General features: G+C 57.2%; 1 protein-coding gene across 4 annotated transcripts; it reads left to right on the forward strand.

Moving 5' to 3' along the window:
• The first annotated feature begins 177 nt into the window (after positions 1–177).
• Positions 178–11,580, forward strand: SLC35C2 (solute carrier family 35 member C2). 4 transcript variants are annotated; one of them, XM_059037828.2, is made up of 11 exons: positions 178–462; positions 2,770–2,847; positions 3,460–3,841; positions 4,228–4,378; positions 5,320–5,383; positions 6,051–6,123; positions 6,654–6,822; positions 6,899–6,982; positions 9,324–9,499; positions 10,624–10,753; positions 11,086–11,580. In XM_059037828.2, the coding sequence occupies exons 3-11, from the start codon at positions 3,722–3,724 to the stop codon at positions 11,217–11,219; spliced, it is 1,101 nt and encodes a 366-aa protein (XP_058893811.1). In that variant the 5' UTR covers positions 178–462; positions 2,770–2,847; positions 3,460–3,721; the 3' UTR covers positions 11,220–11,580. The 4 variants fall into 4 exon arrangements, with proteins under 4 accessions (XP_058893811.1, XP_066868429.1, XP_066868428.1 ...); XM_067012327.1 differs by lacking the exon at positions 178–462 and adding an exon at positions 2,087–2,260; XM_067012328.1 differs by lacking the exon at positions 5,320–5,383 and having other exon boundaries at positions 370–462.
• The last annotated feature ends 4,648 nt before the right edge of the window (positions 11,581–16,228 follow it).

Genomic DNA, 16,228 nt, shown 5'->3' on the forward strand with positions numbered 1-16,228 from the left:
TTAATGCCTCTGACATCACGCCCCAGATGGCTTGAGCTCCCAGAAGAAAAAGCCCAGGAGAGATCCAGCTCGGTGTTTCCATGGTTGCCCAGCACTGGGTTGGAATACGGTAAATGCTTAATTTGTTAGTAGGTGACTGTTTTCTGGCTGCCCGCGATGCGCAGGGCTCTGCAACAGGCACCGAGGCTCCAAGACCGAGACCCTGGTTGAGCGCAGGAGACACAAACAACACCAACCGACGAGGGGGCTCGGCGTCGGGCCCCAGGGGCCTCCAGAGCAGCGGAAGCGCACAGCCCTGGGATCCGCAGACGGCACAGGAGGACCGGCCCCCGAGCGCCGCCCCGCCCCCGACACCGCCCCCGCTCGGCCCTCAGCGGCTTCCGGCAGAACTGCCCCCGCGCGGCGACGCGCGGCCTCGCACTTCCGGCAGGAGGAAGCGGGCCTGGAGCGCCAGTGGCCGAGGTGAGTGGGCGTGCGGCGGCCCTTCCGCGCGCTCCCGGGGTCGGGGGGTGGACCCGGGCGGGGCTGGGAGCGGGGTCCCGGCTTGGCAACGGGCACCGCGGCTCGGGGCCCCCCGGGGAGCTCCTCATCCCGGGCCTCAATGTCCCAGTCGTAGAGGGGCCCGGGCCTCCGCGCGCGCGCTCTCCCCCCGGCGTTTCCCGAGCACCCGCGACGTGATCCAGGCGGGCGTCACGCGGACCCGGCCCTGCCCTTGGAGAGGCCGCGTCCCGCGGTGGGGTGGGAGTCAGGGATGGGCAGTGAACACGTGGACAAACAAGGAAGCATCAGGTAGTGGGAGGTGCCAGGAGGATTAGGAGGGCTCCCCCTCGCCCAGGATGTTGAGCCAAGCACAGGTCTGTGGAAGAGTGTACGGGTTAGAAGGAACAGCAAATGCAGAGAAGGACACAGGCTTGATGTGTTGGACAAACGAGGGGCCAGCGTGGCGGGTGGGCGGGAGGGAAGATGAAGTTGCAGATATGGGCAGAGGCCAGAGGGTGGAAGGCCTTCGTCTTGGGCCTGCTGAGGAGTCGGGGTTAGACCCCAGAGGGCCTGGCCTGCTTTCTGTTCTCAGGCCACCTCTGGGGCTGATTGGTGGACTCCAGGCTGTAGCGGGGGAGAGGAAGCAGGGACGCCAGTTAGGATCCTTCTTAACTTTGAGAAGGTGCTCCGTGTGGGCTGGGGTGGGTGTGGGCTGGGGTGGGCGTGGGTGCTTTCTGCAGGTGGGAGACCTGGACTGGCTCGTTGAAGGAAGGGTAGGATTTGAACGGCGGAGGGAGGGCATGGCAGTGTTGGAGCAGGAACCACACTGGAACCCAGAAGGTGCAAGGACTCCTGGAAAACAGGAGCCAGCCCTGGACAGGCTATGTGTGAGACACCTGATGTTAGACATTCAAAAGGACAAGGAGGCAGTTGGATATTCTTGTGGAGTTGAGGAGGTCGGAGAGAGGGATCCACACTGGGAGATGTAAGCTCACATTTCAAGGAATGGGAGCACATGAGAGATCACCTAGCACAGCGGTTCTCAACCCACTGGATACAATACCTTCTTTTGAACGACAGATATTTCGGTAACAACCCCCCATATTATCCGCAAAGGAAATTTATGGTTAGTGAGAATGGCCTACACATATTTTTTTTTAATTGATGATCCCCTAACCATAATATAAAAGAGAAATAAAAGGAAAGTAATTGATAATAAAATGTTTCAATATGTGAGTTCCTGAGCCCTGCGATACTAGAACCTATGAAGAAGCAGTGGGTGCTTTCGCCTCTGGTAGAGCCTCTGGGGCTGTGAAAGCCACAGTGCAGGTGGCTGCAGCCATGTCGTGTTGGCAGCTTGAAAACCATGCCTGCTGTGTCTGCAGATGAGGTTGTTTTTCCAAACTGGGAACTCGTGGTACCGTCTTATCAAAAACAGTTCAGTCTCCCCTCAATGTACATGGTATAGGTATTATTGGACATTTTAGTGCCTAGGAGACCCATGGAAATTTTGCTCTTTTACATGTGAAACAGAGTTGGGTTGAAAGTTCAGGGAATTATAAATAGATCTTTCACCTCTGTGAATGTTGAAGTTATGCAGGGTGCCGAACAGTTCTTAGTTATGTGGACTGTCCTCCCATATTCCGGACTCACTAAAAGCTAGGAGAGTCTCCCCAAAACAGCACAGGTTCCCAGAGTTTGCTGAAGAGAGCCACAGCCTGGGGTGTCCTCTGGGCAAAGCCTTGTGCCAGCTCCCATCTGCCTTGAGGGAGGAGACACGGTAAGCCAGGTTCCAGAGTACAGAACTGAATGTGATTTCTCCTTTTAGAAGGGACCAGGGGTGGGGGAGGTAAGTTATGTCTGATGGGATGGTTCTAGGAAGGCTTCCGGAAGGAGGTGGCATTTCAGCAGTGGGGGGAATGTCTCAGAGGAGGAGATGAGGCAGCAGGTGGGTCACACTGGTCCCAGGTCCGCCTGGTCTCCCTGAGCCTGTGTGCTCTGGACACTCATTAGGCTTGGCTGGATTGATAGGGAGGCAGGGAGTGGTTCCCTCTAGCAAGACCCTCAGGCAGGCACTGCCTCCATGGGGGTGGTTGTCTGAGGCTAGGGCATGGGAGGTGTGGCTTTTCCGGTTTGGTTTTTGGTTTGGTTTGGTTTGGTTTTTTGTCATGAATTTATTTTTCTGGTAAAGGATGTAAACTATGGCATATAGACTTAGCTCAAATTCTGACTGTCTGGTAGTCCATGCCCTAGTACTGACCAGTTCGTTTTCAACTCCTTAAAACCCAGATCCGTCTTTTGAAAGTCACGTGCCCTTTCTTGCATCGAGCCATCAAACCATCATACAGGGAACGCTCAGTGTGCCAGGTGGGTGTCAGTTGACATGGACACTGTGGCTCCGGGGTGCTTGGAGCACACAGCCCCTTGGGGGACACAGCCTCACACGAGCACGATGAAGGAAAAGTAGGGGAGCCGTGGGAGCAGCCTGTATCTCAGGGGAGCCCGTGGGTGCGGGGGCGGGGGTTGCTCCCTGAGGAAATGCTATTTGAGCTGAAGATAAGTAGGATCTGCTGAGGAAGGAATGAAGGGTGGGCAGAGCGTTCGGCTCCCCAGGGCAGCAGGAAAGAGCCCGATGTGTTTGGGAAAAGGAAAACCCTGGGGCAGGACGAGGACACCAAAGAGTCCAGCAGGGCGGAGCAGGCCTTCTCAGCCACGGAGGGGTTGTATCATAGGAACCTGGGCGCTACTAAAGGGATGCAGTCTCCTCTGACATGATCAGGTTTACATTTTTAAAAGGTCACTTTGGTGGAAATTCATGGAGAACAGCTTGAGGTGACAGGAGAGTGGACGTGACAGGGAGCCGTGAGTCCTGCAGTGCTGTCCTCTCCGCTCCACTCCCTGCAGGCCAGGGCTGGGGAGGACACGTGGGGTAGCCCTCCCCCTGCCAGAGCCACCGGAACGGCCTTTTCCTCTCTCTAGCCTCAGCCCTGGGGTCTGGCGAGTCGTGTACGCGGTTGATCATGGAGAGGGTCGGCTCAGGCCACCAGCCCCTTAGGTGAGGACAGAGTCTGGGGCTCAGGGGACACTTCCCGATCATGGAGGCAGCGAGAACGCCAGCCAGGAGACGCTCTTGTTGAAAGTCGCGGGTCCAGCTCGACTGGCCCTTCCTGCGGGCCCTGTGGGCATCTTCAGGAGAGGTCTGCCCCTACTGACCAGAGCCGGGGAGCTGCAGCTTCCACGGATGGGGAGGTGGGCCCTCGACGTGGCCTTTGTGTGGAGGGCAGTGTTGACTCTGGGGCTGGTCCTTCTCTACTACTGCTTCTCCATCGGCATCACCTTCTACAACAAGTGGCTGACCAAGGTAACGCGGGGGCCTCGCCAGCCCGGCCGGGTGGGAGATGGCTGCGTCCAGGACTACAGCGCCCCCCAGTATTTAACAGCAGGGAGGCACGGGCTTTAACTAGTCACACTGGAAGCCACTCACACCAGTGACGTGACAGGGCCACACCAGGGATTCCCCTTAAATATTGGGATGCAGGGGAAATCAGGAGAGGGGGAGACACGGAGGATGAGCTGGGGAGACGTGGGGTTCCTAAGGCCCCTCGTACACCGTGGCGCCCTCGTGAGCTGCTGAAGCAGCGCCCTGCCACCAGGTAGAGGAGAGGAGGGAGGCAGGAGCGAGGCAGGGGGCCAGCGGCAGGCAGTAACAGCGCCGCCATCTGTGCTCTGTGCTTGGGCTCCGTACAGAGCTTCCACTTCCCCCTCTTCATGACCATGCTGCACCTGGCCGTGATCTTCCTGTTCTCTGCCCTGTCCAGGGCCCTGGTTCAGTGCTCCAGCCACAGGGCCCGCGTGGTGCTGAGCTGGACCGACTACCTCAGAAGAGTGGCTCCCACAGGTACGTGCAGGCGGGCTGGTCCGGGGAGGGCCCTGGAGGCAGGAGGAGGGAGCTCAGGAAGCCAGAGGCCCGGACCTGAAGGAGGGAAGCCTCTGTGGCTTGAAGCTTAGGCACTCCCCTCGTGGCTCCACTCCGCCACCTCCCACGCCGGCTGCTGCCTCTTCCTCCGGCCCGCCACGGCGCGGGGATGGGGGGCCTGGGGGGCAGTGCAGCAGTGGCTGGTCGTTCCCGCGCCCTGGAACACACACACACTGAGCAGGTACCAAGGCCTGGAGACAGTAGTGAGCAGGGCTCAGGGTGCCCGCTCTCAGGCGGCAGAGGGGGTGCCTGGGGACCACGGGGCACAGGGGAGGGTTTCCGGAGCAGGGGCCGAGTGGGCTGAGACCTGGAGGGGGAGTTGAGGGGAGGCACTCGTGTGCCTGGGTGAGGTTGCTGCGTGGGTAGGTCTGAGAGGGAACTGAAAGTGTCTCGAGAGGCCGAGGACTCGGCGTTGGTAAGAGGAAGGGGGAGAAAGGCGAACCGAGAAGGTGGCTGGGCCAGATCCCGGAGGGTCAGGTCCTCCAGGAGGAGTGTGTGTTTCATCCTGAGGGAGGCGGGAGCCACTCTGCAGAGTTCCCAGTCGGGGAGCATCAGGTTCCGATTAACACCCCTCCCTCCTCAGGGGGATGTCCCAGGTATTCAACAAGTGGGAGCCACGGTGGCTGCAGCCAGTCAGGTGGAGGATTGCCACCCCCTCCCCTTTTGGCGGGGGTGGGGCGGGGCCAGGAGTTAACCCTTCAGTTGCTGGGTAGAAAGGAAGGCGGGGAGGACCCCAGAGAAAGGCAGGCCTACAGGCCAAGGCAGGGGGCACTCAGGCGCCTCACGGAGAAGTGTGCTCAGCTCTGGCACACCTGTACCGGCCTGCCCTGGCTGCGTGTCCGGTGGGGCCCGTGTCTCTGCAGCACTGGCAACGGCGCTTGACGTGGGCTTGTCCAACTGGAGCTTCCTCTACATCACCGTCTCACTGTGAGTACCGGCCACGCCCACCCCCTCCCTGGGGGCTCACTGCCCAGCAGCGCGTCTGTGTGCCCGGCCCACGGGCCAGCCATCACAGGGCCCTCTGGGACCCAACCCCCTTGCTCTCTCCATGCCTTCCTGGCACCCAGCAGCTCGCCTGGAAGTCGCCAGCCTCTGCAGTAAGCCAGGCACGGAGGGGGTGTTGTGCCTCCCTGCCAGGCGGCCTGGGGAAGCCGGAGGCTCAGGCGGAATGGGTCACCATTCTCCTCAGGACAGCGCAGAAAGGGGCACAGAGGGGCAGGCGGAACAGTTCTTTCTTATCTCAGATTTTGCGCTTCAGCGAGCACAGTCTCTGCCTCCTCTCTTTCTCCCCTTCTCTCGTTCTTCCTGCCTCATCCTGGTCTGCACGGAGCGGGTCGGTAAATAACAGGACTCAGGAAGCTCAGTTTCTCCCTGGTGATAATCACAGGCCTCTTAGGCGTAGATTTCTTCCGATTAAAGTTCAGGTATCAGCCCAGATGACTCGGGCCCCCTTACTTTGGTCTTTGTACCCAGATTGCCCTGCTGCCCTCGGGGAAGTCAGGGGTCTCCCCCTGACCCTTTCCAGCGCACTGAGTGTGCTGTGGGTCCCTGCTCCCAGCCCCGGCGGTATGTCATGGGTAATTTTCCCTCGCAGGTACACAATGACCAAATCCTCAGCTGTCCTCTTCATCCTGATCTTCTCTCTGATCTTCAAGCTGGAGGAGCTGGTGAGGCCCCAGCTTTTCTTGTGTTCCTCCTACCCCCACAGATGCTAAGAATAACAAGGGAAACCTGAGCAGTGGCTTGTCACTGCGTGTGACCGAGGAGATAAGCCCAGCCCAGGTGGCGGTAACTTGCTGAGGAAAGACCTAGACACAGGGCGCTACTGAGAATATTTAGAAACTGGTATGGCAGGAGCAGTGACCAAAGGAGACAGGGTTCAAGGGGCAGCAGGTCCTGCAGGCTCCCCGCTGTACAGCAAGAGCCCTTAGCTTCCTGGGTCCGGGGGGCCATTGGGGCCACGTGGGGACCTAGGACAGCGGTAGGGAAGCACTGCCGTATTTCAGGATCTCGGTACTTGCTAGCTGGATGTCAGCCCTGATACACCGACAGGCAGGGGCTGGCCAGGACCCCAGGGTGGGGCAGGTAGAAGGGTGTCTCGCCCCAGGGGCAGCCAGGGTGGCTGCTGGCCCCCAAACTCCGGGTGTGATGAACTTGAGGGCCCCAAGGTGGATGCAACTGCTCCCCATCCTTTCAGCGTGCGGCGCTGGTCTTGGTGGTGGTTCTCATCGCCGGGGGCCTCTTCATGTTCACCTACAAGTCCACACAGTTCAACGCTGAGGGCTTTGCCTTGGTGCTGGGTGCCTCGTTCATCGGGGGTATTCGCTGGACACTCACCCAGATGCTCCTGCAGAAGGCGGAACTTGGTGAGCAAGGGGCCCAGGCACCAGGCGGGGTGAAGGCGGGCCGGGCCTGATGGCTCACCCGTGTCCCTTTCTGCAGGGCTTCAGAACCCCATCGACACCATGTTCCACCTGCAGCCGCTCATGTTTCTGGGGCTCTTCCCTCTCTTTGCTGTATTTGAAGGTACGTGGGGTCATCCACCTCGGGGGCACCTCGGTGCAGCAAAGCTCCCATCCCCGCTCCAAGCCTTTCACTGTGGTAGCTGCAGGGGTTATGGAGATCAGAGATGGTGGTCCCTTCCCTGGCAGTGCCTGGTTTGGGGGCTGGACAGATACTTAAACCAAATGGCTGGAATCCAGCACAATCAATGCTACGTAGAAAGCGCATGTAAAGTACACCAAGCGGTGATGACGGTGAATGCAGACATCCCTAAAGGTATGCCAGGGCTGTTCTGATCAATTTAAGCATATTAACTCCTTTAATTCTCCCCCAAAACCTGTGTGCCAGTGCTGTTACTGCCCCATGGTGCAGATGAAAGAAGCGGAGGCAGAGAGAAGTAGAGATAGGCTTGCCCAGGGCCCCCTGGCTTATAAACACACCTGAACGTGGATCCAGCAGCTGGCTCCCGCATCCTTCCTCTTAACCGTGATGCCTTCTTTCTTTTAGAAGGAGCACAGGGTCATGAATTGCTCCAGGATGGTGGGGTGGAAAGGCAGGTCAAGGCTTCCCAGACAGTGCAGTTTGGAGAATGAATGGGATTTTGACAGCCTGATGGGGACGGGCGTCCCAGGAAGGGGGAACAGTAGGTTCAGACGTGGGGAGACGTGTGGGGGATTGGCCTTGGCCGAGTGCACATTTCGGGGGCAAGGGAGAGGGGGAGGGGAGAGGGCGGCACACAGGAGCCCAGGCAGCTGAGCAGTCCCCTTTGGCTGTCGTCTCCCAGTGCAGAGGCAGGATGATGTGTCTAGGCTGGGGGGCTGGGGGAAGGGGAGGTAGGGGGTGCCACCGCCTTCCTTTCCTAGTGTTTTGGAGTTAGTCTTCGTCCCCTATCTGTTTATCCTTCCTCTCCGAGTCCCTTCTGTCCTCGGGGTCATTGCAGAGAACTCCGTCCCACATCCATTTAAGTTCCAAGCAGCGAAGTGTCTTAGACCTCTCGGAGAAAATTATTCTGCAGCTCCGTCGTCCAGGAAACTTCTGTTCTGCAGCCTCCTTTTTTCTTCCCTTTTAAAATCTCTCTCCACTCCTTCCTTATGCCCCCTGCACCAAACGCCACACTCTCCCTCCCTTCCTGGGTGCTTACACCATTCCCTGGCTCTGCAAACCCTCACCCGAGAGCTCGCTCATCCGAGAGTCATCCCAGAGCGGTGACCCTGGTGGTCCTCACTTCGCAGAGCTGCATGGATTTAGCTACTTTAATCTTTTCTGGTAAATTAATCCCCCAAGCGCCTTCATTACTTACGTTGCTCTTCCCCGAATTCCCTTCAGTTTGCCAACGCCTTTGCAGTACTGCTGAGCCCAACACCAGACAAGGTGTCCTGCCTCGGGAGGCTGTTTGCCGGGGGGACTGTCACTCTGCATTTCTCTGATGCTTCCCCCCGAAAAAATCTCACAGTACTCGGCCAGTCTCCTGCTCCCACAGGTGTCCATTTGCCGAGTCTGGGGTTCAGCTTCATGCCTGCTTCTATATCAGGGGCCTTTCCTGCAGGGAGAGGAACCATTCTCTCAGATGGGCAGTGTCGGAGGGCCAAGGGTCCTCTGAAAGTCTAAGCGCAACTTGGTGCGTGGAGGCCTGTGTGGGTGTCTCTGGAACAAGGGACCGTGGTTTTGTCATGTCTTTGTACGAGCGTGTGTTTACTTTTTGAGAACTGTTCATCAAATTGTATTGTCCGGTCTAGTCCCAACCCTTTCATTTAATCAGTGGGGAAACTGTGGTCCAGAAAGGGGGCATGTGTCGGCTAAACCCCACAGCTATGTAGCTAAACGGAGGTTTGTACAGATAGAGTTTCATCCCTGTTTAGAGGTGACCCACCTGAAATTAAGGTACTCCTCCAGTGGCCCAAGACATTGACAGTCCTCATGTGATGGGCTGTCCCATCTGTCTTTGGCCCACTGGGTATCACAGCTGCCAAGGCCACATGAAATCACCCTCCCCCAGCCCTCCTCCCCCAAAGACGGGTAGGTACACGACGTGTGACGGAGCAAGGCGCTTCTGCCCGATTTCCTCTGCAATGCCAGCCCCCTCTACTCTAGCCCAGAGGCTCAGAAGCCTCCCCATCACTCCCTATAAGGATCTCTGGCTTGTATTGCCCCCGGGCTTCTCTGGTTTCCCCAAGTCTCAGGCTACCTCCGTGGGATTCTCTGACACCTTCCATCCTTGTGTGCTCAGGACCTCAGACAGGCAGCAGGTGCAGTGAGTGTGCAATGCAGCAGTGGCAAAGCTCACCCGGCTGCTGGGTGGGGTGAGGCCACCCAGGCAGGCACACCCAGGACGTGGCCTCCCGCTCTCTCCTCCCGTTGCTTCCAGGTCTCCATTTGTCCACATCTGAGAAAATCTTCCGTTTCCAGGACACAGGGCTGCTTCTGCGGGTACTTGGGAGCCTCTTCCTTGGCGGGATTCTCGCCTTTGGTTTGGGCTTCTCTGAGTTCCTCCTGGTCTCCAGAACCTCCAGCCTCACTCTCTCCATTGCTGGCATTTTTAAGGTACAGTCTTGGAGGTGACTCCAGCCCTGTCTTAGCGGGGAGACCCCTGAGGGTGTCCCAGCTCCTACCTCCCAGAGCCCTGCAGAGAAGAGACGGAAGTGCCTAGTTAGGGTGCTGCGCACTCTGCTGTCACCTGCACTCCTTCCATCACCATGGCCCTGTGAGGTGGGGATGCACATCCCTGCTTCACAGATGGGGAAGCAGACAAGAAGAGCTGCTCGTACCCAAGGATATACAGCTAGGAGGTAGCCGAGTGGGACTCAAAGCCAGGTCTGACTCCGCTAGACCTGGGATGCATTTACGGTTTACCAAGAATGCCAACTCTGGTCATTTGGCAGTGGCCTGGAGCCGAGATTGAGAAGCCCCCAGTCAGACTCATTAGCGTAGAGTTCTGTGATTGATTGGCAGTGTCTGCCATGGGCACAGTAAGGGATGGTTTTATCATGTGTGCCTTGCATTCGGCGACCCTGCCTTTACTGCTGTCCAGCAGCACCCTTACCCTCTCCTCTCATCACTTCTCCCCTTCCTTCCCCCCACCCTCTCTCACTCCTTCCTGCTCAGGGCCATGGACCAGGCAGACACTGATACTGGAGCAGTGTTGCCTAAAACCAGAAGTATAGGGTTCCCCGAGGGTCTTGCCAACCAAATGATGAGGCATAAGCTGTGCTTCTCAGAATGAATCATCTAACAGGTCCCATTTGCAGTCAGTGTGTATGAAAAACCCCGTGACCAGTGTGTATCCTATAGAGCCCAGTGTGACTTCATTCACCTGTGGCCGCAGAGGCTGTCCATGCACAGGTGCCTTCTGGAAGGGCAGCTTCCTTCATTCCTGTGGGCATGGCTGTGAGCTTGATACCCTGTGCTGCCAGCCTGGATTTGTTTGCTAATTCTGACAACGCTGTGAAAAGCACCTCCTCCTGCTGCATCTCAGTAACGCAAAGGGGGAAAAGTGTTACAGGCTGGTTTGCTGAGCTTGGGGAGGCTTCCGCCTTTGCCTTGCAGGCCAGCCTGCCCAGGCCCCGGGAGTTTTGGCAGGTCTGGCTCTACCCTGTGGGTGTGCCCGGTGCCCCTGCCCTCTACTTCCTCCTCCTGAGCACATCCCCTTCCTGCTTCTCTGCCTGCAGGAAGTCTGCACTTTGCTGTTGGCAGCTCATCTGCTGGGCGATCAGATCAGTCTCTTGAACTGGCTGGGCTTCGCCCTCTGCCTCTCGGGAATATCCCTGCACATCGCCCTCAAAGCCCTGCATTCCAGAGGTAACCAGAGCCGTCTCCTGATGACATTTTCCCCGTGACTCTTAGCCCCACAGGTTCCCCTCTGCCAGCCCTGCCGGGAAGAGGCAGGTGGCTCTTGACTCCCCAAAGCAGTTGCAGTCTGGTCTGCACAGTTCAGCTGCCTCTGCACCGGCTGTTCCTCTCATTGAGGAAGTCTGCCTGGTGATTCGCCACCGCCACTCCTCCGAGAAGTCACAGGGATCATCTCCGGCGGGGGGGCAGGGGGGGGGACTGGGGGCCTGAGGACATGCTCGCGTCAGGCCACACCAAGAAAGCCGGTACTGGGTCTGTAACTGGGCTGCCTCTGTCCGCAGGTGACAGCGGCCCTAAGCCCCTGAAGGGGCTGGGCTCCAGCCCCGACCTGGAGCTACTGCTCCGGACCAGCCAGCCGGAGGAAGAGGACAACGAGGAGGAGGAGGGGTACTTTGTGGCCCAGGGACAGCAGTGACCAGCCAGGGCACCAGCTTGGAAGCAGGCTGCTCCCCAACCTTCACACCTGTCAGCAGCGCGGGGACCTGGGCGGCTCCTCCCAGGCTGGCCTCGAGAGCACGTGACCACGTGGTGGGCCAGGGCGGGGAGCTGGTCAGACGGGGGTGAGCGCCAGACCAGCCTCAGACCTGGCCGGAGCGGGGCCCAAGCGGTGCTGGCTCTGAGAGCCAAGGTGGTGATTTCAGAGGTATAACGGGTTTAGACTCCGGGGCAGTTAGGAATGGGAGATGGAGAAGATGGGGCCTCATCGCCTGGAGAGCATCTTTTCTCAGAGAGCCGATCTATTTATAGTTTGGGAATAAAGGGTTTACCGTCCGCTGGCCACCTTGTGTTGCCTGGAGGTATGGGGACAGGCAGGGTGGCGTGGGCCTGGCCTCTCCCCTCCTTTCCCTGCCTGGGGCCTTCCTGGGGTGACTGGTCATACTCCAGGCCTCCCATGTCTCTCATGCTCCGGTTTGAGCCCCAGTGCCCTCTCTTAGGGCCCCACCACCTGCAGGCAGGAAAAAATAGGTACCAAGTTTCATATTCTGGGGACTTTAACGCTTTCACAGCCTAATTTGAATATTGACTCTGTCACTTACTAGCTGTGTGACCTTAAAATTACCTAACCTCGGGCTTCCCTGGTGGCGCAGTGGTTGAGAATCCGCCTGCCGATGCAGGAGACACGGGTTCGTGCCCTGGTCCGGGAGGATCCCACATGCCGCGGAGCAACTAAGCCCGTGAGCCATGGCTGCTAGGCCTGTGCGTCCGGAGCCTGTGCCCCGCAACGGGAGAGGCCACAACAGTGAGAGGCCCTCATACCGCAAAAAAAAAAAAAAAAAAAAAAAAAAAAAAAATTACCTAACCTCTCTGTACCACGGTTTTTTCATCTGTGAAATGGAGATAATAATTATCTCAGAGTTGTTCTGAGGATCAAGTCAATATTGGTAACAGATTAAATGTCATTTAAGTATGTATTTTGAAATTTCTTTAACAGCCACGGGACAGAGACCCTAAATGAGCAGCCATGCTAGGATTCACGGCCAGGACTGTGTGCCTGTGTGCTTGTCCATGGACCATACACAGAGCGTTACGGGCCTCTGGGCCCTGGGCCTTCTGCTCGCCTACCTCGGGCAAGTCGCACCACCCCTCTAGACTGCAGTCCTCTTTACAAAATGGAGAGGGAGGAGGTGAGATCCCAGCTCTGATGTGCGATGGTTCCGAGGCCTGGTCTGCTCCTGTGAGCTGTTCCCCTGCCTTGTGAGAGCTGCTGGCCAGTGGTCCTTCCGGGCACAGGTGCTTTTAGGCGCTCACAGCAGGTGGCGCCATTGCACCATGCTTCGGCTCCTGAAACTGCCCGACCTGCCACCACTATCCAAACTCAGGCAGGGGTCATGGGAGGACGACCCATCCTGGTATCTTTGGGTAGAGAGACTAGGACGGGACTTGTTGTGAATTGTTATAATCAGATCAGAGCCACACCAGCCCAGTCCATCAAGCCTAGGAGAGCGTTCATACTTTAGAAATGGGTCAGCAAACTTTCTCTGTAAAGGGCCAGATAGTAAATATTTTCCATCTGGGGGCCATATGGTCCCTGTCGCAGCTACTCAGGTCTGCTGTCGTGGCAGAAAAGCAGCCACAGACAGATACAGAAGCAAAAGGGCATGGCTGCGTTCCAGTGGAAGCTTGCTTATAAAACCAGGGTTCAGCTTGTCGGCTGGAGTTTGCCATCCCCTGCTGTGGAGGAGTCCTTAAGAATGGCTGAGTCCCAGTCAGTCTTAACGGCTAGGGAAACTGAGGCCCAGGAGGGTGCAGTGACTAGCCTGAGGTCTCCAGAGCCTCTGGCTCAGGAGGAATTAGAACCCAGGTCTCCTGCTACCAATTCAGCTTCATAATGCAGACTTCTGCAAATGGAGGTGTGACACCCAGGGCTCCCCTGAGGGGGTGTCTTACCTGGTTCCTGCACCTCTGCCCCCCTTGGATGCTGCAAGCTCAGAGGCTAGGATTAAAGGAAGCTTGCCTTCTACACCGGATGACCTGGGGAGAGCCAGCAGGTGGAAGGAGCCGGGGTCCTCCCTGCCTCTGCCAGAGAGGCTGCTTGGGATGCAGGACGCTCCAGCGGTGGGGAGAGGCTGCCAGAGCCCCGCTGGCTCAGGTGGATGAGAGCTTCCTGTCTGCTCCCCCCTCCATCTCCCTCTCCTCACACAGGGAGCAAGGTGCTGTCTAGTACAGTAATTATAGGGTGCAGAGCGGGGGGGGGCCCCCACTACCCGCATGTTGGGTTCAATGACAGCCCCTCACTTAGCAGCAATTACCAGCCAAGCCTGGAGGAGGGCTCCTTCTCCTCCTCCCCCACCCAGCCTGCCCAATCTCCTGGCCTCCAGGGCCAGACAGTGTCACCCTCAGCTTTGAGCCCTGGAAGCACCCATGCTGTCTGCAGCCGTTGCATCTCAGGGCTGCAGTGTCGCCATGGCAACTCGGTGCTTGCACAGGTTGAAGGAAGCTGAGGATGTGACTTGTCTCTCCAAGGCTGTGGCATCTGTCCCCACGAAGCCTCCAGCTCCAGGGCTTCTGCTGAGGAGGGTGGAGGAGAGGAGGTGCTGACCTACAGGTTTGGGTTTTAAGTGCTTACGTGCCCACCGCCTCTCCCGTGGGCCTCCAGTGGAAGGAAGGTTAATGCCCCCAGTATATGAGGATGTCTGCAGTCGGGGGGCGCGGTGGGGGTGAGAACGAGCTGGGGTTTGCCCGTGGGAGAAAGTTGAGACCTCAGGCTGGACCTAGAATACCTTCATCTTAATTCTGGTACCTCGTCTGTCAGGAGGGCTCCGGGGATCACCTCCACCTGTTCCTGCTCCCTTCTGCTGAGAGAATCCTAAAGACTCCAGTGGCTTGAGAGCAGTTACGTGGCACCAAGAGAATTGTCTTTGTGGGACTTGCCACAGCCTGGTGCTTCAGGGACTAGTGACGGACCGAGTGGGATCCCCACTTTGCAGTCCGGAGAGCTGAGGGTGGGGACTCCCAGATCATCCGTTTGGGTCGACAGCATTCAGTGAGCGCTGGCTGTGTGCCAGGCACCGCGGGACCTGGGATAGAGACGTTTGTCCTTGGAGAGATGGCAAATGGGGCCATCATTCCTTCCAGCCCAGGGAAACGTTGAGGCGCAGGGGACAAAGGAAATGGGGAGGAGAACAGAGTGGACATTCACCGGGCACCTCCTAGGCCTCTCACGTCGGTTATGTAATCGCTAACAACCCAGTGCAGTAGGAATTGATTGTACCTATTTCATAGCTGTGGAAACGAAGCTCGTAGACGTTAAGCACAATAGCGCCAAAGAGCACAGCCTCAGCACTCCACTAGACCTGGGTTCACATCTCCCCTTGGCCCTGAGGTGAGCTGCGCGTCTTGGGCATGTTGCTGACCCCCCTGAGCCTGTGTCCTTTTTTATAAAGATGGAATGACTATATATATATAGCTATTGTGAAGATGAAATCGTGTATATAAAGCAGTTAGCACATACTGGGCACATAGTAATAACCATTCAGCAAACGTCAGCCAGCAATGGGGAGGTGAGGTAACTTGCCTGGGAGACAAAGCAAGTGAGAGGAGGAGCAAGCATTGGAGTCCTGGCCTTTTGAGGTCACCATCCCTGCTGCAATGCCTCGGACAGTGGACCTTTAATAGATATTTGTTCCATGAAGGAGTTTCCATAGCGGAAACTAAAGTGAGGGTTTTTCTGGGTTCCGGGGACCAGTCTAACTTCTAAACGATTTGCTCTACAAGAAAAGGCTGTCCCTCACCACCACCCATGCCTGCCAGCCTCCAGCCTCCCAGCCATCCCCTTGAGCCTCGGCCCTAACCACACAGCACTGACATCAGCCAGGCCCCTTTGACCTTGCTCTGTAGTAACCAAGTAGCTTGACTTCTGTTCCCATGGTTATGTACACTTCCATTGGCAACTGGTACATTTCCCCAGAAACGGGCCCACAGCCCTGATCCTGTTGGCATCCTGCCAATGGGTCCATCTTTTTCTCCTGGAGGGTCTCATGAGAACTCTCCTGCTGGGACGACAGAGGGACAGAACAGAGAAGCAGGAGAAAATGCATTCAGTAAATGTTTCTGGAGCATCTACAACACGCCCTGCCCCGTGAGGGCTGCTGGAGATAACAGTAGGCGTTCAGATGCTGTTGCTGTCCTCAAGGAACTTTCGCAGGGCTTTTAAATCTAATGGGTCCCCTGGGAAGTATACTCAGAGGTAAAGATTAAAGTGTAAGATGTTGTTTAGAAAAAGGTCTTGGGAAAAACACCTGTGGAAGGGAGGCAAAGGAGGCAGGTCTCGGCAGAGGGGGAAGTCGAGCTTCAAGGTAGCTCCGACAAAGGCCTCAGTCAACCCCACGGGGAACTTTGGAGCTGGGGTGACCCTTCAGCGTTGTCCCCAGTTGGGGTGAGAGATTCAGGCCTTTGCACTTCCACATTGATCTGTCTCGGAATCAGGCCTACCCTGGAAGGAGGCACGACCTTGGCAGTTTTCTTCCAATCAAGACAATATCCAAAGAGGGCTGACAGCTGAGGGCTGCTTTCCAGTGACGCTGGGGTAGTAAGTCTCTCATTCCCAATGGCGGGGGGCGGATCTGAACAGCCCATCACAGCATCCACCACACATAGGGTCCACGGTCTGGCTTCAGGGACGACCAGGGATCCCTGAAGAGGGAAGCCGCATCTGGCACATGTATCATTTTTCTGGGGGAGGGTTCCTTGACCGCCCAAAGATTAAGAACCACTAGTCTAGGGAAAGCCAGAACTTGTCCAAAACTTCAAAACATGATCAGAGATGCACACTATTGGTGCTCAATGAATATGAGTGGATGGATGGATGGGTGGATGGATGGATGCCACATAGAAGAATGTATGGGAGGCAGAGAGAAGGGAGCAACCAGTTCTGCCTGGGGCAGGAGGAGAGCAAAGATTCCCAGGGGCAGCTGGCCCTTGTGA

Source organism: Kogia breviceps, chromosome 14, assembly GCF_026419965.1.
Source record: "Kogia breviceps isolate mKogBre1 chromosome 14, mKogBre1 haplotype 1, whole genome shotgun sequence".
Lineage (NCBI taxonomy): Eukaryota > Metazoa > Chordata > Mammalia > Artiodactyla > Physeteridae > Kogia > Kogia breviceps.

Excerpts from the sequence above, each read along its gene's own strand:
- SLC35C2 (XM_059037828.2), top strand. The coding sequence starts at position 3,722 with ATGGGGAGGTGGGCCCTCGACGTGGCCTTTGTGTGGAGGGCAGTGTTG. Across the intron at positions 6,124-6,653 it reads TCTTCAAGCTGGAGGAGCTG|CGTGCGGCGCTGGTCTTGGT; the intron begins GTGAGGCCCCAG and ends CCATCCTTTCAG. Across the intron at positions 10,754-11,085 it reads CAAAGCCCTGCATTCCAGAG|GTGACAGCGGCCCTAAGCCC; the intron begins GTAACCAGAGCC and ends CTCTGTCCGCAG.